We start from the raw sequence: 27,648 nt of genomic DNA, 5'->3' as shown, positions 1-27,648 counted from the left end.
CATTTTTCTTACACAGGTAGTCCATGTTCATTATGGAAAAAAGCCACATCACTCTTTATTGGATGCTAGTGCCAACACTGGCCCCCTTCTCTCCATGCACAGGGGCACGTAGGCAAGGGGCTCCGTCCCCCGGCCGGGATGCAGTGGAAGCCTGGCCCCACTACCACTCTCCTAGGGCCAGCACCCTCTTCAGTGCCTGGGGCTGCTCAGGTTTGTTCAAATTCCTGTTCACAGTAGCCTATATTGAGGGGTTGGGCCTGGACACCTCGCCTGCAAGAGGACATGAAGAAACAGGGCGAGATGAGCCATTCAGACAGGAGTCAGTCTGAGGCCCCAGCAACACCTCCACCACAACCAACACTCTCCCCCCACACCCCAACTTCTCCTATTGCAGTGGATTTCAAACTGCCCCTGTACACCAGAATTGCTCAGGTATCTCTCATTTCCAGAGACTCTTGCTCGGACTGGGGTCATGTGTTGGCAAGAATCTGACAGGCGCTCCAGGTGATTTTGATACAGAGACATCCAGGAATTTGGGGGGACACATCCCTATTTCTAATCTGCTTATCTCTGTACCCGAGTCCCAAATAACTCAGTACTTTTAGAAAAGAGCTTATGCCTAAGGGATGCCTAGTGTTCTTGGCCCACTGAGCCCACCTTTAATGGCTCAAATGCTCTAAATGCAGTGGCAATGGGGAACTAATGTGCTGTCCTGTCCCTGCAGAGGTGTGGACATGAAATCCTTTTTAGCCTCACCAATTCCAGGATGTGACCAATCTCCATAGAGGACCTCTGGGCATGCCTCCTTTATTATCCAAGTGAGCTACGTGCTTAGAGATGGTAAGGAACAGGCTCAAAGTTGCCCAGTGAATTATACATAGTTGAAGCCTAGACCTTGCCATGGCTCGCTCTCAGCTCAGCACTAGGCTGTATCCACCAAGTCCTCAAGACTTAGTCAATAAATAAAACAGGGAAATGACCACCTTACTCAGGCCCATCCCCAACATTGGCACAGGTGTCACAGGAGTCCATAAAGGCATAACCATGGCTAAACACATAGACTTTGAAGTTGGCTTGGATCAAATCCTGGTTCTGAGTGATTTTGGACTGGTTACTTAACTTCTCTGTGCCTCACTGCCTATCTCTAAAGTGGGAATAAAACTACCTACCTTACAGAGTTGTGGTTAAGATTCAATGAGATAATGCCCATAGAGAGCTGAGAACAGTGCCTGCTACACAGTAACCTCTGTCAGCATTAGCTATTATTAGTATTCTTTTCCTGTCAGTAAGCCCCCACTTGCCCACCACTGTGGGAAGGCCCCAACACAGCCTGCTTGCTTACCTTAGCAGCTCACAGCGGAACCGTGTCAGACGTTTAAAGGCCAAGTCCAGGTTAGTCACCGACTTGTTGCTCCACAGCCTCTCAGCAACGGCTGCTGCTCTGGGCCTGGAGGGAAGGGTCGTGTACCAGGTTGGCTCCCGCATTCCCTGCAAAGGTTCTGGACACCCACAGGCCACTCTCTCTTATTTAGGCACCCTAGACTCAGGGTCAAGGTTATTCAGAGCAACAACCTGGCTGGAGGGCTCCTAGGGACTTCTAGGGCTCAGCTCCATCGTCATTAAGGTACAGATCATTGATCCCACTCTCCTCCTCTCCCAAAGATATGGTACCAGAGTAAGTTGTAAAGGCATCACGAACTGTTATTGACAGGAGCAACAGGTGTTCTCAGAATGTACAATCTGCATACCCAGCCAGGTCTGGTCAAGCTGCTAGGAAAACAGCATTAAGGAAGTCTTATCACAGGAATCATGAACTTAAGTGCTGGGTCCCAAGCAAGTCATCTGTACTTTTCAGGCCTCACTGTCTCTATCTGTGAAGTGGGGATAACAAACCTTATCCTGTGTGGAAGTTACGTAGGTGAGTATAATGTACAAACAGAAGGATCACTCCAGTGCTCCTTCTCTCAGGCCTTCTCTCAGGAGGTACTTGCTGGAGGTGACTGGACAGGAATGAGTCCATAAAGAAGAATCCATGCCCACAAGCCCAGCACCCACGTCCTCAGGAAACCCTTACCAGAGTCTGGGGACCAGATTTGTGCTGTCCACATACTCTCCCCACATACAGGCCTCTCCACCAATCACTAGAGCCTTCTGCTGAGCGCCACCTGAGAAAACAAGCAACAACAGGCTGCTGGGAACAAGGGGAGTAACCCTAGGGTTTCTACCACCTTCCCAATGTAGCCCTCTCTTCAAACAGCTCATCTCATCTAACCTGAAAGGTCTAGCCCAGACCCTCCTGTCTCCCGCTCTGTGCACCAGCCTCATCTGGTCAGCAAGGAGAGCTCCCTGCTTTCACCTTCAAATTCCAGGGGCTCCACCACGTAGAGATCTCTCCAGTCAGGGCCATAAGTTATGTGATTCAGGTACCAGGGGGCAGAGAGCAGGGCACGCAAGCCGGCTCTGGTAATTAGCTCCAGCTCCTTCAAATAATTTACTGGTACCTCTTCTCGCCATACCTGGATGATTGTATCTGGAGGAACCTGTCACAAAAGGTCAAATGGCAGTGATGGCACATAGCTGAGGAGATTTCTGGCCCACATTCTTATGCAAGCAAACCAGGCCAAGGGGTATGTGGCTGCTCTGTTCCCAAGCAGCAAAGTATTTCTCCATGATTCCTAACTATTGAGTTCCCAGCCCAGTGCAGAAGCCAGGGATTCTATTGGTCCTAGGAGTCCTCCCAGCTGCTTCCTCTTTCAGTCCTCCTACAGCCTCCTTGTCCACAATGAGATAGTAATACTGGCTGTAAGCTAAGGGAGGCAAGCAGTGGGGCCCAGGAGACTCGTCAAGAGCTACCATGTCAAAGAATCCCCAGATGTTTCTGAGGATGAGATAAAGTTCCCATAGAACCCCTCCATTTGGCAAGAGGCTGGGCTCTAACTGATCAAAAATGAAGAAGGTAGCCCTGCTCCCAGACCTGGAAGACCTTAGTCTATGACTCAGAAAGGAAAATCCAACCCAGCATGCCAGTCTCAGGAATCCTAAGTAACCCAGCAGCAGAAATAACTCTTGATTAGTTTGTGCTGAGGGAAGATAGACAGAAGCTCTGACACTCACACCCAGGTCTCAGACTTCTGTGACCTTTCTGGAGGAGAAAATGGAGAGATGGCCCCCGGTGCTCTGAACAGTAAAGCCTAATCTAAACTCCAGGTGGACCAGTCTGTGCAGAGGCAGGAAAGGGTTGAGAGACCAAAGGGAAGCACTACAGGTGGCTCCTTCTCTCTATGCCCCTGGCTCACCTTTACTTTATTATCAAACACTTCCTGCCACACCACATAACCTTTGCCATAGGCAGAGACGATATTCAGCAGTCTGGAGAGTAAAGAAAGGGTCTGGTCAGCTCAAATAGGTTCTAGGCTGTTGGTGCCAGTAGGGGTTCAGGCTGGCTAGGGGCCCATTCCTAATTGGGCAGTGTCTTCCCCAGTTGGGAGCTGACTACTCCAAAGCTGAAAGGATAGAACAAAGTACCCTTTCAGGGGCCCAGAGGGTGGTCAAGCAGGGCCTGGTCCTGGTATGAAAAGAGAGGACCCCATAAGGAGGTAATCCCAAGGGACCTTGCCCACCCTCTTTCCTTCCTCACGTCTGGATGTAGAAGGACTCCAGCTGCTTGAAGTCATTACCAAAGCCTTTCATCTTCATAAAGGCCTGGATATCTGGGTTGGACCTCCTGAATCCCAAGAGAAAATGGAGATTAATTCTTTCAACAGCCTCAAAAACTTGGCGATTAGTCACCTGGCCTCCCACAACTTCTTTTTTTCACTTGAAAAACTAATCAACTTTGGATCTCAGAGCCCCCAAATACGGCAGGTGTGGCTGAACAAAGCTGTGTGATGGGGGCCATTGACACAGGCTGAGAAAGGATGAGTTTGGACCTGAAGAGCTTTAAATTCAAACTCTCAACAAGAACGCACATTAACTTGTCTCGACTACAGCATGTGAGTTTGAGGTCTTGGTTTGGGGCTCTGGCACACTGGATTCTGGCTTCTCTGTTTAACCCCCTACCCACGCATATTTTGCTTTTCCCTTAAGATTGATTCTTTATTCCAGATTGGTACAAGTGTTGCTGTTACCTGCTGCACTTCCCTCCCCCAACAACGTTTATATTTTGCTCACATTTCCTCCTGGAATGTTTTCCCCCTCCTCTACCGCTCAAAAAAGCCAACTATTTCCCCAGATCCAGTTCTAGTGCCCACTTCTCAGAGAAGCCCATCAACCTCTCTTGAGCTAAGTAAATCTGAGGGTTTGAACCTTACAGTTTAATACCTAGTAAACAATTACAAAAAAAAAAAAAAAAAAAAAAAAACAATTGCATATAGTATTCTCAAATTCACCTGTGTCTTCACTCTTCAACCAGACTATTTTAAGTCTTCAAAAGTGGGAATTATTTTTCCCTATCCTGGGTTTTCCCAGGACAATTCTGTGCCCATATCTGGTTCTTCCATATGTATCTCAAGGACATGACCGGAGGAAGGGATAGTTTCATATTCACAACCTTGCCAAAATCAGGTAGGGCCTCAATACAGGGGTAAGAGGAAAGACCTAAGACTTGAGCCATCTGGACTGAGACTGTTCTCAGAAGTTAGCCCCTGAGGAGTACCTGAGATAGGTAGCCTCTCAGGAGCTAACCTCTATTCTGAGTGAGCAATTCCACACAGGCAGCAATGGGAAAACCAAAGGGGATCATACCAGCAGGTGAAATCAACCTCATCTCCTCCAAGGTGAAGATAAAAATCTGGGAAGACAGAGCTGACCTCCAAGAAGAATGTGCTCATGAATTCATAGGTAGTATTGAGAATGGGATTCACTGGTCCGAAGGTGCCAGAGGGACGAGACCCAGAGTAGCAAGGAGTCAATAATCCAGGGAAACCTAAGCCGACAAAGAACCCCACATAAGTGTCACAAATACATAGAACCCCCCCCCCCACAGTCATATACTTAAGGACATTAAGTTGCACAAAGTAAGATATTGTGCTCATAAAAACTGCAATGCACATAAGTAGGAACATCAAGCACTCACATACACTGGTGACCATGAACTTTTAGTCACAGTCAAAGAAATAAAAATATATTCACTATCATGAGTCTGGGTTACAGCCAGACTGCGATCAACATACACACTCTTGCCTTGACATATTGCTTCCAGCAGGGGTCACCCTTGCTCCCAAAGGCTGCTCTCCTACCGCCTTTAGGCAGGAAAGCAGAGAGCCTGATGCTGCCAAACTGACAAAATCTTTCTTCCGCTCTAGGGCACAAATTGCAAGAGCATCATTAAGACAAAGGCATCTGAGAAGAATCTGCCCAGAGGTTAATACTAAGAAGTGGCCTCCTTTGTCCAAAATAAATTCTGCCTATCTAAATTCCCAGGTGGAAGTTATTGATGGAAACCATTCTTCCAGGGACCAAGGCCAGGCACACCACATCCAAGAGTCAATGCCCTGAAGCCCACTGAGGGGGACCAGTAGGCTCCCTCTATCCGACATTATTCTTACCTGGTCCCCAGGACAGAGTGTGGCCAGGAGTGTCAAACTCTGCCAACACACGGATACCCCGAAGCCGTGCATATTCAATCACTTCTTTCACATCTTGTGCTGTGTAGACATGGGTGACAGGATTGTAGGACCCCTGAAAGGCAAGAGACACCCAAAACAATCTCACTTCCTGAAGGCTAGCAGAGTAGAAGACACTCAAAATGCCTCCAGGACTCCCTGGATATCAGAAAATCTACCTACAGGTTTTTGTTGTTGTTGTTTTAATGTTTATTTATTTCGGAGACAGAGAGAGACAGAGCATGAGTGGGGGAGGGGCAGAGAGAGAGGGAGACACAGAATCCGAACCAAGCTCCAGGCTCTGAGCTGTCAGCACAGAGCCCGACGCGGAGCTTGAACTCACAGACCACGAGATCACAACCTGAGCTGAAGTCGGACGCTCAACTGACTGAGCCACCCGGGCGCCCCAACCTACACAGCTCTTTGGTATCAGGGACTATCTCCAAGGACCTTTATCAGAATTTCCCATAAAGCTATCACATCTATTGCTTTATCTGAGTGTCAAAATGCCAGTGAGACAACAAGGTAGGTAACAGAATATAAACAAACAACACCAGGAGAGATTATCTCCTAGTTGTCACAGTGAAAATTAATGCAAAGTTTGACTCAAACTTAGGTCTCCTGATTCCAAATCCAGTGCCCTTCCTCTAAGTCAGTATGTCTCTAAAACTGGCTGGTTAGGATGAGAGCCAGTGTCCTTGCCAGCAGGGCCATAGTCAGGCTCAGACATCAGCTCATAAACTTGGTCTTGGAGAAATTGAGACATACCTTTCTGGTGAGCTCTGGAAAAGTGAAGCTCTCATATGGGAAGGAAGAGTCATCGACCAGATGCCAGTGGAACACGTTGAATTTATTGTATGCCATGACGTCCTGTAGACCAGAGCACATGCTATGAGCCCACCACAGCTTCTCCACTTCCCCAAGGTAGACATACAGGCAGGCTGCTCCACATACCTCAATAGGCCCAGCCTGCCCCAGCTTCTTGATAAGTGTTCATAGGGTCTATCTATCAAATCTTCTGACCAGGGAGTGCCTGCCATAGAGGGAAGACCTAGCATATTCCTTCTTCTGCCAAGGCACATCCGAAGATGGCTGACAGAGGCAGTGCCTCCTCTTTTTGAGATGAATTTTAGCCACACCGAAAGGATGGCTGAAACGATGTGGTACACTGGTCTTCCAAAAGCACCACAGTACCTTGAAGACTAATACTTCTTCCTGCCATTTGTTTTAGGTTGTCTGACTAACGTTTATCCAAACTGTGAAGTCTATTGTTGAATTTAGTAATCTCATAGCCTATAAACCTCAGAGCCAAGACTGACAGATGTGTCTACTGCTTTGATTCCATCAGAGGAGCAAAGGAAAAGGTAGATACACGAGTTGGATCAGCAACTGTAAGATAAGACTGCTCATGAAACTCAAAATAGGAACATCGCCAGCTATGGCTTTTGAGTATCTTTCCTGTGACTTTGTCCTAAGCTAAACTGCTATGTCAAAAAAACCAATTCCCCAAATCACCTTCTGCATTCCTGGAGATAACCTGGACATTGGTTGGTCCAGAGTAGCCAGTGGGATAGATTTAAAGCCTTCTTTTTTTTTTTTTTTTTTTTTTAAAGAGCGGGTCATCTTTTCCATTTTCTGAGGAGCTCCTAAAGTTACATACATTCCCCCTGTAACTCTTTAGGAATATGGCAACTGGCCTATCCCTGCCCCAACACCCCAGAACACTAAGGGCAAAGATGGCCTTAAGGCCTGGGTACCAGAGTGTCCAGGATGCTAGTCAGTGGCAGGTAATGGCGAGACGTATCCAACAACAAGCCCCGGTGAGAGAAGCGGGGGAAGTCTTCAATCTCGGTCTTGTTGATAAAGAACTGTGTGGATCAAACATTGAAGCAGTCAGGATTCAAAGGGAACTCAACATGGGAATGGAGGGGGGATGAGGAAAAGTCTCCTAATCTTTCAAAAGCCAATCTATGACTGTTCTGTAGAGTACCTATCTCTCCAAATGCCCCACATCTCTACCTCAATGACCACCAGGAGGCACCTGTCAGAGAGTAACAGTCCCACACTAGCCATATAGAGCTGTCCCACACACCACTCAGCCTACAAATTCTGGATTTTCACTTTCATCTGTTTCCTTTTTTTTTTTTTAAGTTTATTTATTTATTTTGAGAGAGAGAGAGAGAGAGAGAGAGAGAGAGAGAGAGCATGCGCACACATGTGCGTGAGCAAGGTAGGGGCAGAGAGAGAGAGAGAGGAAGAAACAGAATCCCAAGCAGGCTCTGCACTTCAGTGTGGAGCCCCATGCAGAGCTCGATCTCACAAACTGTGAGATCATGCCCTGAGCTGAAATCAAGAGTTGGACACTTAACCGAATGAGCCTCCGAGGCGCCCCTGTTTATTTTCTTTAAAGCAGTGTGGTCTCAAGGTCATTACTCAGGGGAAGTGAATTACAGTGATTCCAAACAGGCCAAATCTACCAAACCAGTTTCTACCCACACCTCCTTCTAACTCTTGCTGGGGCCATCTTGAGCCACCAGGACTCTGTGTAAGGCAATAAGTTATTCTCTGGACTCTCAACATTGAGAGACAACTCCAGAGATTTAAAAGGAGCCTCTTTGGAGGACCCCCACTTACCGTGCCCTCGGGAGATCTCCAAATTAGCTGGCTAAAAGTCTCCAGACCTATGGGGAAGTAGAGAGGCAGGGTAAAGGCTTAGAGAGGTGGGGAAAAAGATGCACCCATTTGGAAGGTTCCCAATGTGGCAGAGGAGAATGCCTGGGCACACAATAAAAGCAGATGTAGTACGGGCTTAATGAGTCTCCACACGGATGCAAAGGGGATACTAGGAAGCTGGTAGCTATTTTTACTCTGCATTTTATTTTGGGAGGTAGCAGTGTAAGGGTAGCAGATTAGTACCCCTCCTTGAACACACCCTCAAAACCCACAGGCTTCTTATCCATAATTTCCAAGCCTTGAACTCACAAGAGTATTAAGAGAGGCCAAGATGTGTGCTTGTGTGGAGAGGTGCAGGGACAAGCCAGTTCACACATTTAAGGCTTTCCATAATTAATACTGATCAGGAGCTAAGGAAACAGAGAAAAAAGGGTCCTCAATCTACTGCCCCTTCTATTATCCCAGATTGAATTGTGAAAAAGTGATCATAAGCTTAAGTTTCCAAGGAGCCTGGGTCCACGGCTGGACCTAGAAGACAAAGAATCATCCACCTTTCCTCTTCAGAGCTTGAGAAGGGAACCAGCTATAAGGAGAGAGCTGAAGTATGGTAGGCAGCAAATGCCCCAGTCCAGTGGACACAGACTCCTAGATTCTGGTAAGGCCTAAGGGCAGGCATGCTGAGTCCAGAGCATTGTATGGACTCAACAGCTAAAGCCCCTCTTCTGAAAACCTAGCAGAGGCCCTGTGAAGGATTTCCAGAGTCTCAAAATTTCAGAATGAAAGAATCTGAAATCTTGACAGTCACTCAGCATCTACTTCAAGGCAGACTGCTTCTATACCGTTTTGGCTTCTTTCTACCCTGACTCTGACACCCAAAATTCTGGAGTCCCAGATTTTCCCTTATCTCAACCTGACTAATCATTAGCCCCTGCATGAAAGGTGTAAGAGAGCAGAAAGGGGAATCAGCATGCTGTTTCTCCAAAACACAGGAGAGGGAAGAGGAGGGGTAAGTGAACAAAGACAAACCAAAACAAGGTTTGAAATTCTGTTTAGAATTTCCCTACTCATTCACCAGCAGAAGTTTTACAAAAGTAGTAGAGGTATCTGGCTAAGTCTATATCTAAGGACCAAATACCTTTTCAGTAAACCAAGAGGAAGGGCACAGGCCCATCACCTGTTAGCTAAGAAAGTCTTCATTTCTCCTGAAATAATCTAGTTCTGCATGTTTTACTACTATTTACTTCTTTTTTGACATTTATCTATTTCTTGTGATATGGTTGTCCTTTACAATGCATCTTTCTAATAATGTGTGTTTAGTGAAAGCCGAACAGGCAGTGTTGTGGTGGGGTTCCCAAGCAGCCTGTCCCCTGCGGCACCGAGCATCAGCCTGCTGGGCCTCTCACTGCTGTCCCAGAGCACCTGCCCAGGAGGGCCACTGCTGCCGCTGCACAGGCTGACACCCATCAATTTCTTGGGACAGCTGTAAGGAGAACACTCCCTTCAGGGAGACCGGGAAACACTCCAACTGATCTCCATAAAGAAAGCTTCCTAAAGTGGGGGTATGTGCCGGACCCTCAGCCCTATTCTCCCAACCCACTGATGCCAACCTTCCCACATCACCCCTTTCTCCCTGTCCCAGCATCAGCTCCCATGTTACCTCGGAGAGCTCCCCAGACAGTCTCAGAGAGGAGGAAACAATGATCATCATTTATGACCAGGGTGTCTGAAATGACAGAAATGACTCCATTGGTTAAGGATTCTACTCTCAGATTACAGATCACATGTTCTGTGTAAATCCTTGGATTAAAAAACAGCAGAAAGATCACATTTTTTTTCCATTCAAAGAGGAGACATCCCCAGAGGAGAGCATCTGCAGGTCAGCTAGGCCTTGGACTAGAGTGAGAGGGAGGTCACCCAGCAGCTCTGCAGGCCTTAAAAGATAATGCATGATGAGGGTCTGGCTAGAGCAGAAAAACACCACCTGCCTTGTGGTTCAGTTTCCTCCCCCTCCAGAAACACGAGTTTCCACCAGCCCTTAGCTCAGAGTATGAAGGGGACAGGGATGCTTGGAGGCATGTGTCCAGGTTACAATGTTCCCAAAGCCTTTGTAATCACCCTCCTCTCCCTTCATCTTCAGGTTTCATTCAGCTACTTCATCCAAGAATGAGAGGAGGAAGCCAAGACTAGAACGTTCACTTTGAAGACTAAGAAGTTCCCAACTGCTGCTGCTCAGGGGCACGGAGGCATCACAGTGCTAATGATTTGGCTTTATTTCAATCATTATGTCCAAAAACTCTAGTCATGCCCAAAAACTCCTTCTCTCTTAAAGAAAATCATCAAATTCCTAAAATGGCATTGGAATTATATGCAGTTCAGAAGACAAGTGTCCTGTGGGACTCGGTGAAAAGCCAATGTGACATTCCACAGTCAACCTTCAGACACTGGTTAGAGTTCATACAAAAGATTCACCTCTGTGTCTCTCAGCACTTGGTGACCTTGGGTCTCCACAGTCATGGAGGGCTCTGGGCCTAGCATCAGGAGCTTAGGCCAGGCCAACCAGAGTTATATCTCCAGACAAGTGCTTCCTCTTCTAGAACAGGGAACGGGGTGGCACTTACAATTTTCCACCGACTCCAAAGAAGGAAGCTGGTCACATCCAGGAAGGACCACAAGGATAACCAATGAATTCTTCTCTGGTGTATGCTGTTTTCCTGCAAGGACAGGGTAAACTCAACATGGCTGACCTGTCACCAGAAGCTAACAGGCAAAACCAAGGTCTCATAGGAAGGTCCCTAACTCTAGTCCCTTCTGCTCGCATGCGTGTGGGGAGAGGCAAGGGAGGACAGGGCATTTACCCTTGCCATAGACACTGCCTCATCACTTGTTCAACTTTTTCATTTTCGTTGTGCTGCCCTCTCTCCCATAACCCGCCCTGACCCATGTATCAAAGATCTGGCAGCAGCTCTTTGTAGCCAGGGCTCTCTATTTCTAGTTTGGGTACAGTAAGCACATGATTCCAACACCTCAACAACTGCTTCTAAACTAGAGACAGCTTGAGAGCACTTCTACCCAAAGTGTGGTCTGCAGATTAGCTGCTGACTTGCAAACTGTGCTACTGGTTGAAAGGAAAGATACTGATAGACAGAAAGCTTATACAATGCTGGAATGTAAATCAATTATGTCAGAATAAACACACTGTTCAGTTCTAACATTTTTTCATTACACATTTGTTTTGATGAAGAGAATAGTTTTACATTCTGGCGTACCTCCCCTCTCACTGCAGACCGTCACTTGAAGTAGCACTGTTCTTGAGGGCTCCAGGTGAAGGGTTTCCCATTTTGTAAAAGCCCAGGAGCTGATGCAAGCACACGAAGCAGATGACAGAAGGATCTCCTATGCAAAGGAGGCCTGAGATAATCTAGCTGGTGCCCCAGCAAAGGGACATGGTCACCATCCCATCCTGCTTCCTTCCCTCTCCCAAACAGGTTCTCTGTCTGAGGCAGACTTCTGTCTAGCAGTGGGAAGCCATCCAGTATGAGCCAACACTGAGCATAGTTCTACAGATGCCACCCCTCCCCACCGAAAAAAATAAAAGAGTCAAAGCCAAGATACTAAAGTGCTCTCTCCTCCTCCTCCTAAGGGTTCTTCCTTGTGACCTTTGAGGTGGTTCTGATTGTACAGCTCCAAGCCTGAACCCGAATGTGCCCCTTTCTATTCTTTTCTGGGGCCACATACATCCACACTGGTACCACCACAACCATGACTTCCTATGGAACCACAAAGTCAGGGATAGGATAGTCTGGAAAAAGGCAGGGTGAGAATTCAGAACCAAACTGGATCCCTTATGGTATCCATCTCTAGGCACAAGGAATCCAAGAGCCTTGAGCCATTTCAAGGAAGCCTTCACGGAGCTCAAACTGCTTGAGCACTACCACATGGGCGCATCTCAGCTCGCAGATTTGCCAAGAAGCAAGCCAATAAGGAGCCCATTCCTACCACCATAAGCAAATGCATTCTTTCCTCTCCCTGTAAATAACCTGTATCCCACACTAATACCTGCCTAAATCCTGCAGGGAGAAGGAAATGTGAGGCTACTCTGGGCCAGGCCAACTCACAACTCTATTCTAAACCCTGAAAACTCATCCCCAGCAAGACAGGATGACCAGACTGTCAAGGCAGAAACTACCTTCAAAGCAGAATCTGTAGGGCCCTCCCAAGCTCCCCAGGCAGAGAAGCCATCTCTACAAACCCCAAAGACCAAGGAGGACTTAACTGAGAGGGAGGAGTGAAAAAAACTACAAAAGAATATTCTTCCTTAAACTATGCCCTCATCCCTCTCTTCCTCACCCCCACTCCAATCCCACACATCACAGTGCCCCAGTATCATTGTGTGGAGGAGGGATCATCTGCATATCTATCCAAAAGAGGGCAAAAGTCCTGGGCTTTAAGTGTTAATTCCGTGGACTTCAGGCTACCAAGCTGAGGAGAAATCACAACTATCCGTGTACAACTGCCATGGTCACTGTCCTAATGACACGAGAGGCTGTACAAATACTAGGTTTATCTGAACAATTGCTTGGAACATAAGAAAACATCTAGCTTCTGTTTTGTTGTTAGTATATTTTTATTTTTCTAAAACACACCTGCAGGCCATTCTCTAAATCCATAGTCCCTTTGGGGGAGGGTGGTAGACTCCTTACAAGATCTGATGAAAATGAAAATGAAAGGATTTTTTTCCCTAGAACAATGCCCCTAACTAAGGGCTTATCCCTCCGCCCCCTGCCACTAATCTTATGGTGAAGATTCCCTATCCTAAATGCTCTCAGTGACTCACTTGGGCTTGGGCTGATAAAGGAGATACAGAATCATGGCTGCTATTTAAACAAGTTATGAGGGGGAAGGTCTGGAGGCAGTGGTAATGTGAGAACTGGCAAAACAGGAGGGACACTGGGTCACTTAAAAGGATATAAACAGTGTATCATCATTGTGGTTTTCCGCCTCCAAGTTGCTACCCTGAAGCAAGCAGGAAATAGGCAAGGGACAGGCCAGCTGCCTCTATATGCACCCACACACTCTGCACTGGGAAGAACTGAGGTGTAGGAAGCATGGCCCGGCACACTCAACAATGAGCCTGGCTGGGACAACAGGAAATTCTGAAGTCTCAAGTGCTCAGGAAGAAGCATGGCCAACAGAGCACTGAGCAGGGAGATCAGAAAAGGTTGGTTTTGTTTTGGTTCAGCTGCTGCTAAGCTGAGTGAATCTCAGGACTATTTTCTCCCCTGTAAATAATGGCAAGGTAGGACCAGATTCCAGCTTTTCCTCTAAAGAGTTAGTACTTTGTGATTCCACACACAGATAATATGCTCCAGAGTCCCATTCCGTGGCCAGTACCTCCTATCTCCACGGCTCCCTCATCCTCCTGCTTTCATGTACACCTGCTCTTTTCTTCTGGTTCACTGAACAGTTTGCATTTTTCTAAATTTAAGAAGATAAAAAAAAATTCAAATAGTACAGAAGTATTTACAACAAAAAAATTAGTTACCTTTGGCACCTATCCCCTTTTAGCATAATTTAGCCTATTCCTCACAGACAGGTCAGATCTGGATGTGGAACTCTGAGACCCTTTTTCTACCCACTGTTGAACCTTCTCTAGATGCCAGTGCCATAACCCTTCCATTACTCTACTGTTCTCAGTCCTCTCCCATCTTCTCTTCAGCCTGGTGTGCTGATCTCTCACTTCAAACACAATCTAGCCAATTCTCCTAACAACCTATCATTTAATCTACTGCATGCAGTGAGCAAAACCCTCAACTCTGGATCAATCTCACATCCGCCTTCTGTGCACCGACCCTGGCTACTGCATCCTGCTGGAGGGAAGAGAGAAAATCATATAATGATAGGATTTGGTCACTATAAAATCATGGTCTGTCAACTTGGCTGGGCCCTTGATGCTGCCCTGAAAATCTCCTATCTCTACCACTCCTTTCTTCTATTCTCTGCAACAGCTATTTCAAACTTGAGCCACTTTCCTCAAGCCTGTAACTTGATCACCACTGGCTTTACTCTCAGTAGACAATCAGAAGAGAACTCCCATCCATCTCTACCTTCCCCTCTCCTTCCTGACAAAAACACGTGTAACACACGTCTGGTCTTTACCTTCTCCTACCTGGGTGGAAGGGGTTTCCTTTCACCTGTGTTCTGGATCTCTCCTGAGGCTCCTCTTGTATAAATGCTTTCCCCTTTCCCCTAAATCTTCAAGTTATTTCTTTCTACTGATTCTTTCCCATCAGCATTCAAATATTTGCAAGTCTTCCTGATTTCAACTCCATGTTATCTCCAACAGATTCTTTCTCTTGCCTACTGTTCCCAAAGAAACTCTAAAGGAAATGTAGCCTGAGCAGTTAGGTGCTGAACTCCAAAGCCAGACAGATGTGGGTTCAAATCTTAGTTCTAACACTTTCTAGCTATGAGATCCTGAGCCAGTTATTTTCCCTCTCTGTGCTGCAGCTTCCTCATCTGAAAAATAGGGATCATGATCAGCACCTACCTTACTGAGTTGTTGGGAAGATTAAATGAGTCAATATATGTAAAGGGCTTAGTCATTGCCCAGCACATCAGTGATCACAGAGTTGGCCATGCTTAGTCCTCTCTTGGTAGCCACTTCTGACATCCTATCTACTCCTTAGTCCACTATAATATGGCTTCCTTTTCTACCACTCCTCTGAAAATGCCTTCACCAAGGGTCTGTGGTTCAGTAACTAAATTCAAGGGATCTTTTTCAGTTTATTCATTCATTCATTCATTCATTCATTCATTCATTCAACAGTTATTTACTGAGTGCTTACTATGTGCCAGGCTGTTCTAAGTGCTGGGGACACAGCAATGATCAAAACAGACAAAAATCCCTGCTGTCACACAGGTAATATTCTGGTGGCCGCTCACTTCTTCTAGGACCTTTTGGCAGCATCAGACACCCCTGATGTTCTTTAAACTAAACTCCGTAGCTTAGAGGACATAGCTCTCTTTGAATATGCTTCCTCATTCTCCCCTTCCTTTGCCAGCCCCTACATGCTAGTGTTCCCAGGGGTTTCCAGGCTTCCGGACTTCTCTTTTTCTCTTCACTTACACTCTCCTTGGGCAATGTCATCCACCCCACAGTAGGTTGATGATTCTCAAATCTACCTTTCCGTGCTAACTCTTTTTCTGGGACTCGGCTCACAGGCCTACACTCAAATGGCTTAGAAGCCCTTCAAATCTTAAATACGAAATTGAACTAACTCTTCATTCCTTTTCCTGGATGATCTTCTCTCTGTTTGATAACAGTATCATCTATTGATTTATCCTGACAGAAACCTCCTCCTTCTCCCACCTTTCTGTGTACATTAAAAACTCATTCACCCCATATTTATCGACTGAATACCATGTGTCAAACACTGTGCTAAGCACTGAGATTACAGCACTGAAAAAGAAAGATCTTATTAAGTCTTATAACTACAAAATCCTTATTATCTCAAAATCATGACCACCTTCCCACCTCCACTGGGTCAATGCCTTAATTCAGCCTCTCATAAATTCTCCCCTGAAAGACTACAAAACCTCTCCATTGCTTTCCCTGCATATATACCCATTTCAATCTACTATCCTCTGTGATCTTTTAAAATGAAGATCTCTGCTCGGATCCCGTGCAGGGAGTCCCACAGCAACACAAAGAACTCTTTACAGAATCCTGAAATGCCACATTTTCTGCATACCTTTCTTTGCACATATTGCTTCCTCCAAGTGAAGCAAACTGCATTGCCTCCTCATCTCACCTAATTATGAAACAGCTCTGGTTTCCTTTTATAAAACTTTTCTATCATTCCCCCACCCTTTCCTAAGAGACTTTCCTATGAGATCATGAAGCAATGTATACATATATTTTCAACACTTATCTTAATATATGCTGTTTGTCTATCTCCTCACCGAGGCTGTAAGTTCCTCAACAGCAGGGACCAATCTCAGTGCCTTTGTATTTCCAGTGCCTGACACACGGTAGTCATTCAATAAATGTTTGCTGAAAAAATGAATGATGCTAGAATTAAAAAATGCACATTTAATGCTATGTATGCATAATGCTTGTGCTACATGATAATCAGGCATAAATGGCAAATAGTTAATGGCGAGATTACTTCTATACACCCACACCTAGTATTTGTGAAGTCTGGAATTAGGGTGGGGAATGGTAAGAAGACACCCAGGCATACAGAAAGTGTCTTTTCAGACACTTTGAAGACCCTTGGTCCATTAATCCAAAGATTCAGGTCTTTTTACTTCGCTGGAAGGGGGAGCTCATTCCTGCATTAGGGTACCCAGAAACTATGTCTTTACTTCAGTGCCCAATAGCTTCTCCCTGCACCAACCTGCTCCTCCCTGAATCAAAACATTTCTATCATATCAGTGAGTTTAATTCACAGAATTTTAGCAGCATAAAGAAAACATTCATTTTGGTTATAAAGTGGCATTTGGTTTGGCTTCTGGAGTGGAAACTAGGAAAGTCAACCCAGCTTTGGGCACCCTCCTACTCTTTCAGGTGTACTGTGCCCCCCCCCCCCTTGTGTCCTGGTACTCTCCTAGGCTGGTGCCAATGTCGGTTCTCCAAGCCTGTATTATTCCCCTTCCCCTTCCACCTTTATATACGTCACATCCAGGCCTTCTCTCCCCATATTCAGGCTAATGAAAGTCCTAGAAATCATTCATTTCCCACTCATCTCTTCATTCCAACCAGAATATATTGAGCTTTTTTTTCTACATCAGGAACCATGCTAGGTGCTGGGGCAGTTAAAAATAAAAACAAGCCCTAGTCCCTGCCCTTGAGGAGCTCAGAGTCCAGTAGGAGACAAATAACAAACAACAATTATAAAACAGTGTGATAGGGCTAGGGTAGATATTACAGCTACCTCCACAAAGGAAGGGATGCTTCACTTTAGAGAGGACCTCTGAGCAGAACCTTGAACCCTGAGGTGGTGTTTGCCAGGCTACCAAGAGAAGAAAAGGTACTCTAAGGTTGGGAAGTAGCCAATGCAAAAGTACATTGTTGTGGATAGGGGAAGAGGCAAGGCCACCCCTATCCAACTTCTTATCCAAGTAGGAGTCTGAGAACCCAACTGCCCCGAGCCTAGAGCCTCTCCACAGTGCTGCTGAATTCAGTCTGGACCATAGTGCCTCCTCCCACAAGTCCCAAGACTTTTCACCCTTTAGAGACTACTAATACCTAATCAGAAGTGCAATCTACCTAGCCCAAAAACAAATCCTGAATGTTCTCCCTTCCATCTTCTTTTGTAAATGTTGTAGTTAAAAGTTTCCATTTTTTCTCTACTTTTAAAACTTCATCTGTTCTCCTCTCTCCTCACCCCTTGCCCACAAGAGAGCAATTCCCTGTAATTCTAGATCCCAAAAGATAACTTTGGTTAACATTTTGCACAGTCTTTCAATTTTTTTTCTAAATATATAGATTACTTTTGAAACAAAAATGAGATCTTAAACATATTAGTTTGTAACTTTTTTCCACTTACCACAATAATTTGTAGATCTTTTAAGGTCAATATACATAGATCTACAATCTTTACTTCTAAATGCTGAATAAAATTCCATTTTTGAAATATACTTTAAAAAGTTCAAAGTCCTAACTTGTCTTTGTGGACATGATAGAATGCTTCTAAGTTTTTGATCTTATAAGCAATGTTCTAGTAAATATTCTCTCTCTCTCTCTCTCTCTCTCTCTCTCTCTCACACACACACACACACACACACACACACACACACATTCTTTTCTTTAAGTTTATTTATTTTGTGTGTGTGAGAGAGAGAGAAGAGAGAAAGAGTGCACATGCATGCCAGGGAGGGGCAGAAAGAGCGGAGAGGGAGAGGGTGAGAGAATGAATCCCAAGCAGTCTCCACAATGTCAGCATGGAGCCCAAAGCGGGGCTCAAACTCATGAACCATAAGATTATGACCTAAGCTGAAATCAAGAGTTGGATGCTTAACCAACTGAGCCACCCAGGCACCCCACATATATATATTCTTTTTTAAAGCACCTGTCGAGGGATTTCTGCAGGAAAATTCCTAAAGGTAGAAATGCGAGGCCAAAGATATGAAAAATTTCAGTTAATGACACTGCCAAATTACTCTTCCAAATTATTGTACTGATTTACATCTGAACCAACATACACAGGCCCAGCTCTTCACATCCTTCCAAAACTAGACTGTCTCAATTACTTTTTATCTGTGCCAGCTTGATAAAATATATATATATATATATATATATATATATATATATATATATATATACCATTTTTTTGTCCATATTTTACTTTTTTTTTTTTAGGTTTATTTATCTTGAGAGACAGAATGTGCAAGTGAGCAGGGGAGGGTCACAGAGAGAGAGAAAATGCCAAGCAGGCTCCATACCGCCAGTACAGAGCCCGACTCAAACTCACAAACTGTGAGATCACGACCTGAGCTGAAATCAAGAGTCAGACACTAGGGGCCCCTGGGTGGCTCAGTCGGGCTCTTGACTTCAGCTCGGGTCATAATCTCAGTTCGTGGGTTTGAGCCCCACATCAGGCTCTGTGCTAACAGCACAGAGCCTGCTTGGGACTCTCTCTCTCTGCCCCTCTTCTGCTCATGTGCTCTGTTTCTCTCTAAAAATAAACAAATTTACAGAAAGTTTTTTAAAAAGTCAGACACTTAACCGACTGAGCCACCCAGGCATCCCTCAACTGTATTCTAAATATAATGACTGAATTTGAGAATCACTTAGCATTTACTGCCCATATATTTTGCACTTAAAAAAATTTTTTTTATTGATTTATAGAGCTCCTTTTAGAGTTTAACCTTGTCTTTTAAGGTTGCAAGCGTTTCCCCCATTTGGTCCTTTATTTTTTTAACCTTATGGCTCTCTTGCTTTGATTTTTATGTAGTCGAATCTGCTTGTCTTTCACTTTATGTAGTCAAATCTGTTTGTCTTTTCCTTTATCTGTTTGCTTAAAAAGGCTTCCTCTGCCTCTGGGGCCATATGGACATTCTTTTAATATTCTTCTAATAATTTTATGGCATAGCCTTTATCTTTAGATCTTTAATCCACCTGGAATTTACTTTTGTGTTTGATATGAGGTATAGGTTTAAATTTATGTTTTCCAAATGGATAACAAATCATCCACACATATTTATTGACTAAACATCTTTTCACTTTTGATTAGAAATGTCTCCTTTACCATATATTAAATTCTCCCAGGCATATCAACTCTTGCTGGTCTCTGGAGCTTATTTTCATGGCAATCCAACAGGAGGATCTACGATGTCATAGTGCTATCATCTTTTGTCATTCTGCCCAGTATTTAGACACCTCTGCTCATTTCTGTTCTGGACCCACACTCCCATTCCTATAAATGTTGTTTCCTCTCCTCCACCAAGCTACCTGGACTACACATCACCCACCCCCACAAGCCCTCTGGAATCCTGTTCCATGGTTAATGAACTACCAACATCCTGAGTCTATTTCCTTTTAACTGAAGTAAGGCTCTCCCCAGGAATACTATTTCCCCTACAACTTGCTCTGAGAGGCAGCTTCTTCTCAGCTGCTTCCAGGACATCTAGCTTCTACCATCAAGTAAAAAAACAAAAAAACAAAAAAACAAAAAAACCACCTCTTTTCTCTGGCCCATGACATTCAGTTGTAAAATCTTGAGCTTCTCCTTGCTACCAACACTCTGCAACATCCTGGTCACCTCTTTATTTACCCAAGATTTTGGAACCTGGTCCCCAGTCTTCCTCTCCATTCCAAGGTTGACTATCATCCTAGGTGATTTCAACACTCAAGAGGAAGAACTAACCCACATTCTAGCATAGCAGTTACCCAACAACACCTTAACACCCTCTCATGGTCACCTTTTGAATCTTCCTGTCCCCTGGAGGTGTTCCAACTCATTCTCTCAAGCTTCTGTACCATATAGCTAACTTGCTGATCCTCCCTAGCTCTGTGTGCTTCAACCAGTGACTGAGTTTCTTAAATACATGACATGAAGGCTTCTTTCCTGACAGCTCTTCCCATGTACAGTTCTTCCCATGTGGATTACTACTTGTGTCCCCATCAACTACTACTTTCAAAGATGATAGGACAGCTTTTAACGGAAGTCTTCTCAAAATGTAGTCTCCCCTCCACTCCAACACATACACTTGGGCCAGGTGTTCCCAAAGCACTTTGTATCTATCAGCAAAAATCACTTTACTGATACTTTACTGTAGGTCTGTATTCCCACTTCTAGAGACTGTAAATTCTTTAAGGACAAGGACAGTTCAATTCATATTCTTGGACAAGTGCTGACAAATTATAGTTGCTTAATAAATACTACTTGTACTAAGGATGGATGGAAAGAAGGAAGCTGGCCAGAAATACTACTGGAATCTGATAATGATGGGCCCAGGATCAAAACATTCATAATGTGAGTGCTAATGATTAAGCAATTAGATGTTAGAAGTTATTATCTGAGGTAATTAATGCTAAAGTATGATCAAAGCTTACTCCTACAAAAGGCCAGTAGTTTTCCAAATTGCTAATTGGTACAATACTTGGTGAAAATATTTATAAGTAGTAGATTGCCCTAAGATTGCACATTGAAAAGAGCACAATCTCTGTAGACAAACAGACTTGACTGGAATTTCTGCTCCACCACTACTGGCTGTGAAACCCCGTACATGTTGCTTAGCCTCTGTGAGTCTCAGTTCTCAAAGATGGAGATAACACCAACCTAACAAAGCTGTTGCAAAGATTAAAGGGCATAACATATAGCAAGCGCCAGACACTCTTTAATAAATGCTAGTTTCCTTCCACCTTCTACTTCCTTTTTCTTAAAAAGTCAGTTTTGCCACTTTGCCGGAGGAGCCCAGCATCCGGGTGCCTCGTGGGATAACCACACCATAGGAACAGCTTCTGTGAGGGCTTTTCATGAGCTTCTCACAGGAGCCTGAAGGCTCCACTACTGTGTGATGTCACTCTGTATGGCAAATAGGCTGACACTTTAACATATAAAAGGGACATGAACTTAGAACTCTGAATCAAACTAGGACTGTGGCTCTAGTCCAAAGACCAAAGCCACTAATGTGGATCTTAGTACTAGCTACTACCAGGACAAGGTCAAATATGACAATAGTTATTTCATCTAGGACACAAGGTACCTGATAAGCCATCTCCTTTGCTCCCAAAGCTTTACACAAAAGGGAAGGCTGCCTACTGACACCAAAGGTGGTAAGCACCCAAACTTCCCGCATCCAAGCACACACTTCCAAAGACAAGAGTTCTACACCATACCCAAGTCTAACCACCTTCAGGAAGTGGACATAACAATAGCACACCACTATGGGCTAGGGATCAGGGCTGAGTGCAAAGCTAAGCTTAAGCAATAACAAAAGCTTTAAACAGAAGCAAAGGAAATGAAAAAGAGAAGTTGACACAGGAATGGGTCTTATTCACTATAGCCAGGAATTGAGAAGGAAAGCAAATCCATTTCTCTATTATGATGGATTATAGATGTATAAACCTTGAGGCAGATCACAGAAAACCCTGCACACATAAGACTATCACCTCTACAGATCCAACCTCCTCTAGTCAGCTGACTTTGCTGTCAGGGGCCCCACGAAGGTGGGAGAAAACTCCTAATCCAATGGGCTAAACCTCTGGGTGATGCATATTGACTTCTCATTTATTTCCAGGGCTGGCAGAAGAAATTTAGGAAAATGCAGAAATATAAAAGTAACCTCTTTCATTTCTAAAAGAAGTAGTGGTGGGCAATAAAACTCCTTTTCTTCTGTGTAATCCACAGGAAAAGGATTGAGGTTTATGCCTTTAACAGGCTAAGAAATCGACAATAAGCCCCAGTAAAAAACTGTGCAGCCATAAGAAAAAAAGAATTCACACTTGCTGATAAAAACAAAACACAAAAACAAAGTACCAATCAGCAAAAAACCTGCAATGCCCTGCTTCACTCTTCTGTTCGGAGATGAGGAAGTCAGGCGGAAACAGATGGGAGGAACGGCAACTCTGAGGCTTAGACTTAGTTTTTGTTGTTTTATTTTAAAATCACCAAGTTCTTCCTTCTACTGTATCTTCCTTCAAAGATTGTAAAAACATTCATCACTATCTCCCTGTTATCTTCAGAAATGCTTGGAATGTAGAAGGATTAAAAAAGGAGCAGCAACTACTTGGCAATTAGGTGATTTGCATGAGGGCACATAGTTAAACAAGTGATTGCTAAATATTCTCTGGCTGACTCCTGAATAAATCTTGAGTCTACTGTATAGGTTTTCAAGCAGAATATCCAGGGGGAGCAATGATAGCTCAAGGAGATGAGACTTGAATTTTTCATAACCAGGCCGAGGCTACCCACACACATCCTGATCAAGATGAGCTTCGTGGAGTCAGTACTATCCCAAGCTATTGGGGAAATATTATGATTTAACAATAAAGAAAACACAAGGTTGTGGGAAGAGAGGCTGGTGGTGGCCAAGTTAGTCTAGGCCCTGGAATTCAACATGGAGCACAATTATTTTGGCCCTCACAAAAACTATGCTCCTGCTACACATCCCCTTCCAAATTTTCCTATTTCTCCTCCTTATATATTCCTCCATTTTCCACATACCCCTTCACAAGAAAAGTAACTCAACTGCAAAACACTCTTCCTGCATGGTTTTCTTCCTCTTAGCTTTAAAACAATAAACTTAGGGGCCATCAAGGCTTCGCAGGAATAACCTGTCCTTGGTTAAAGTGTACATAGCCACTAGTACAATTAGAGTGCAGCACTAATTAGCATTGCTCCTGCTCCCCACCCCTGCTGCCCAACCTTATCTGTTTCCCTCCTACACTCCCTAGATGCACTTCCAAGGCATCTCCAAGTTTGTGAGAAGACTAGTCCCAGTTGGGACCACAGCATAGTGTGATCCTCCTTTCCCTGGAATCACATGCTAATACTCCAAATTTAAAACTTGAAAGTCAATCATTTCTAAATGAAACCTGCAAATCATCTCCTTTATGATGATCTTAGAAATAGAAAAAATCATGGCACTTTCTACTTTATACAAAGTAGCCCTTTTAATATATCCAACAAATAATTAAGTATCTATTATATTTCAGGCATCGCAATAGAAGGCATGGCCAAAGGAGGTATTTTAGGAGATTTAGGTTGTAATAAACTATGCCACTTACTAACTAGTCACTTGTTTCATATCTGAGGATGAGCAAATCAAATATTGATAATGATTGCAGAAGGATCCAGATAGTCACATAATAATCTTCCTTCCATTTTAGAATAAAAGGAGTTATTCTGTTCAGGGACAATGGTATCCTAAGTAATTCACAGGTATGAGTGTGTGAATATCACAACTAGATGCAAACTTCTAATAACCATTAAATACTACAGCTTCAATCAACTAGTTTCAGAAAAGCAAAGACTTCAGCCAAATGGCATAATCAGACTTAGCACTTTACCTGAAAAACTTGGGCTTTATCAACTCCACCAGGTACCCAAAAAATGCATTTGAGGCAATGTCAGATAGGTACCATCCCAAGGAAGCAGATTTTTGAGTCATAAACAAGATGTGGCTCAATAATCAAAACAGGGAGGTAGGTTCACTCAAGTATCTAGAGCTTAAAATAATTCCATTTAACAGGTTTAACAACATGCAACACACACCCTCCAGTTGGCAGAAACACCTCTAACAACAAAAACAGGTAGCAAATACTAAACAGCTTCCTAGACCATTCAGCAATCAGTGGACTACAGCTAACTCCTGAAGGTGAATTCAGAATCAAATCAAACCTCCAAAAGAGATTTGTTTTTCAGAGAAGTATGGATTGCACTGAATTCCAGGTTCAGATCAAAACCAGAAGTTGTGCTACATTAAAAAGAACACTGGCCCGGAACCTACAAGGAAGTTAGGTGGAAGAAGGAGATGGAAAGCTGTCAGCCAAGATTTAAATTGCATATGTTGTTTTCTTTCCTAAAATCAGCCCCATAGAGAAATATAGTCTGGTGGGCCTTGCTGATGTTGCTTTCCCCTCCAGGGATTCATCCTTGTTTTTGCAGAAGAAGGATTATAGTTCAAGCCATCTGAAAGCCTCCCAGGAGACTAATGTTTCAAAGGAAAGACTCCAGAAGAAGAATAAAGAAGGAAGCTACTTCTGTGTCTTTGGTAATGTTCATCCAAACCAGTTTTCATTATCTCTCAAGGGATAAGAACCCTCAAATACAGCACATTCATTCACAGTAAGGTAACAAATTGAAATAAACATCTTATTTAGTTTCTTATCTGTCTCTGAATCTTTTATTAGAGAATTTACAGGACCCATTGTCACATATTATCCCCATTTCTATTTTCTTCATTAAACTCTAGACCTATAGCAATGGAGGTAAAGGCTTAATTTAGAAATACAGGAATTATCCTAATTTATACAACAGTGGCAAACATTCTAATTATCTTTTGGGCATTTTAAAATACATTGTGTCCTTTTGCTTCATATTTCTCTAACTGGACTGCAAAGCTTGAGCCTACTTTTTTTTTTTTTAACTTTAATTTTTTTTTTTTTTTTTTTGAGACAGAGCAAAGAGAGAGGGCACAAGTGAACGAGAGGCAGAGAGAGAGAGAGAGAGAGAGAGAGGGAATCCCACGAGGGGCATAGAGAGAGAGAAGCAGGGCTCACATTCACTCGAAGAGATAATGATCTGAGCCTAAGTCAGATGCTTAACGGACTGAGCCACCCAGGCGCCCAAGCCTACTACTTCTGAGCATACTTTTCTTGTAACCTCCAGAGTGCCTGGCACTGGAACAGGCACATACCAGTTAGATGACAATTTTTTTTTTTCTTGCACAAGTCAGGCCCTAACTGCTCTATACCAAAATAAACATTTTGACTGCCAATCTTGTCTAAGGCATTACTTGTCATAAAGGATTCAGAGAAATACGTGACCTACCACACACACACACACACACACACACACACACAATACCCTTTTATCCTCCCCAGCCTAATCCATTTTATCAGTTGAGAACTACCCTGATGCTGAGACTCTTATTTCTTTGCCTCAATTATCTGTCACTCTCTCAGTACCATCTGTTTAATGAAATGCCTTTAATTCTATAAATCAAATGAGAACATTTGCAAAAGTAATTCGATCGCACTTGAAACACAGTACAAAATGATGTTAATCATATGGCCCAATCATAAATATGGCTTCCCCATTAACACCTATACATCGTCACTTGAGAACTAAATTCCAAAATAGTTTCAAGAAACTCTAAATTTTAAGCCCAGAAAGTAGAATTGTATCCCTATCTGTTGCTGACTCTACTTACCAATTTGCTGTGAAATAATAATCCTCAAACACAATTTTCAGCAACTGACTTAAAGAAAACTGCCAGCCCCTTCTGTTTTAGATGAAACCAATATCCAAAGCACTCCTGACTTCAGTCTCGCTTTCCACAACCTCATTCTGTAAGGGTTAAATTGTACTGTAGGGCTAACGCTTAGCTTGAAAGATAACAACTTTGTTCTGACAACTGAAGGTCAAAAGATAACAGCCTTGCTTTTACTCTTGTAAATCATACTTCATACTCTTGTGAATCAGGCTTTACCAATGAAGGAAACAAAAACTCAAAAAAAGAGCATCAGAGACAAGGTCAAGGAGATCCACTGGTTGCAACTTAGCGGCAGAAAGTCTAAAATAATCACCTCATTCCATAACTGTTTCTGACTCATCTGGCAACTGTTTCTAACTCATCTGGGAACTGTTTCTCTGTTCTGTTCCCAGACAATGATAAAACGATGTGATCGGCTTTAAAAACTCTGTACCCGGGCTGTTCGGGGCCACACTCTTATCAAGAGTGTTGGTCCCGATCGGTCGGCCTTGCCTCTCGTTGTAATAAACTTTGTTGTGACTGTCACTGGTGCCCGTAGCATTCTGTTTCAGGAGTCCTGTGGATGCAACAATTCTTCCTCACTCTCAACACACACACCCTCAAAGCACTTTGAGCTCAATCAGAACCATCTGTACCTCTGGTCAAGCCTTGCTTCCTCTCTGGAATACTCTTTCAGTCCTGGCCAATTACATCCACCACCCCACAATAAGTGGCTGCTCAAAATTCATTTCCCTATGGAAGTGTTCTCTGATTTCTCTCACTGGGCATGCTATGTGTCAGACACTTTTATGTAATTTTGCACAGATCAATTCATCTCTAATGTCTTATCTTGCCAATTTTTGGTGTCAGCTCTATTGTCCTCTCCCCAGTCCTAGTCACAGCCTCACTAGGACCCTGCGACACTTGCACACGGTCGGAGGGATCACCTTCGATGTCTCCCGGCACAGTACTTTCAGCAATTTGATATCCAGATTGAACTGTAGTTCTGCGGCAGGCATTCTTGGTGAAACAGAACCAGGGGACAGGATTACGGAGAAATCCTGGCTCCAGAAGTCAGCTCAGCGAAGTAGAGAATGGAGCTGGGGACGCTGAGATGACGGCTGGAGAAAAGGCGCAGGAGGAAGTGGAGGCCAGAGGGTTGTGACTAGACGACAGGGTTGGGCAGGAGCCAAAAGGAGGGCGTCTCAGGAGGTCTGGCGAGCTGCCCCCGGGCAGGACCTCTGAGAGCCGGGAACGAGGCGGGGGCAGGTCCGACTCACTTGTGGGTTCAGGAGGCTGCCAAGAGCTGGAGCCGAAGAGCAGGTCGCGGTAGCGCTGGAAGGCCTCGTCGAGGACGGAGCAGCCCGGCTGCGCGGCAGAACTGACGTGGTACTGGAACTGGAAGTTGTACGGAAAGATGGCGTAGTGCGAATCGGAGGTTTGGATGTACTGGGGCCATGGCCAGAGGGCCTGCGCCTGGCGGGCGAACGCTGCCGCCAGCAGCAGCGAAAGACAGAGCCCGCAGCCCGCCATGGCCCGCCGGTCCCCTCGTTCTCGGCCGGCCGGGCCACGTGAGCCCCCGGTCAGCTGAGCGGCGCCCGCGTGACTATCGGCGTGCCACGTGACCGGCCTACACCCCTCCCCCCCCCTCCCCTCTTACGCCGCGACCCCGGAGGACCAGCTCCCTGCCCCTCCTCTCACGGAGCGGTGCGGCGGTGACGAAGACCGCCCCGCGGCCGCGCCTCGGGCGACCTGGAGCTAGTAGGCGCGGGCGCTGGGTGGGAGGGTGGCGTGGGCGCCGGGTGGGAGGGTGGCGTGGGCGAGCGGGAAGGGACAGTCTCCCAGCCTGAAGCGCGAACGAGATGGGAGGTGGAGGACGTCCTGGGCCCAGAGAACTTCAGAAGCAGAAAAGCTGGAGGATGAAAACCACAGGTCGTGGTGATGTGAA

At 44.7% G+C, this 27,648-nt stretch overlaps 1 protein-coding gene across 6 annotated transcripts; it reads right to left on the bottom strand.

The window, feature by feature from the left end:
* Window positions 1–26: 26 nt before the first annotated feature.
* HEXA (hexosaminidase subunit alpha) lies at window positions 27–27,285 on the bottom strand. Of its 6 annotated transcripts, XM_047862379.1 has the most exons (15): window positions 26,648–26,973; window positions 11,543–11,669; window positions 10,895–10,987; window positions 9,934–9,999; window positions 8,238–8,284; window positions 7,361–7,471; window positions 6,372–6,473; window positions 5,547–5,679; window positions 4,744–4,924; window positions 3,638–3,724; window positions 3,297–3,369; window positions 2,357–2,540; window positions 2,075–2,165; window positions 1,343–1,447; window positions 27–270 (listed from the first exon to the last, which is right to left on the bottom strand). In XM_047862379.1, the coding sequence occupies exons 1-15, from the start codon at window positions 26,717–26,719 to the stop codon at window positions 207–209; spliced, it is 1,536 nt and encodes a 511-aa protein (XP_047718335.1). In that variant the 5' UTR covers window positions 26,720–26,973; the 3' UTR covers window positions 27–206. The 6 variants fall into 6 exon arrangements, with proteins under 6 accessions (XP_047718335.1, XP_047718334.1, XP_047718336.1 ...); XM_047862378.1 differs by lacking the exons at window positions 11,543–11,669; window positions 26,648–26,973 and adding an exon at window positions 26,981–27,285; XM_047862380.1 differs by lacking the exons at window positions 8,238–8,284; window positions 11,543–11,669; window positions 26,648–26,973 and adding an exon at window positions 26,981–27,029.
* Window positions 27,286–27,648: the final 363 nt, after the last annotated feature.

The sequence above is a fragment of the Prionailurus viverrinus genome, chromosome B3, assembly GCF_022837055.1.
Source record: "Prionailurus viverrinus isolate Anna chromosome B3, UM_Priviv_1.0, whole genome shotgun sequence".
Taxonomy (NCBI): Eukaryota; Metazoa; Chordata; class Mammalia; order Carnivora; family Felidae; genus Prionailurus; species Prionailurus viverrinus.
The sequence above is the reverse complement of the archived record's forward strand: the minus strand, read 5'-3'. Positions and strand labels throughout refer to the sequence as shown.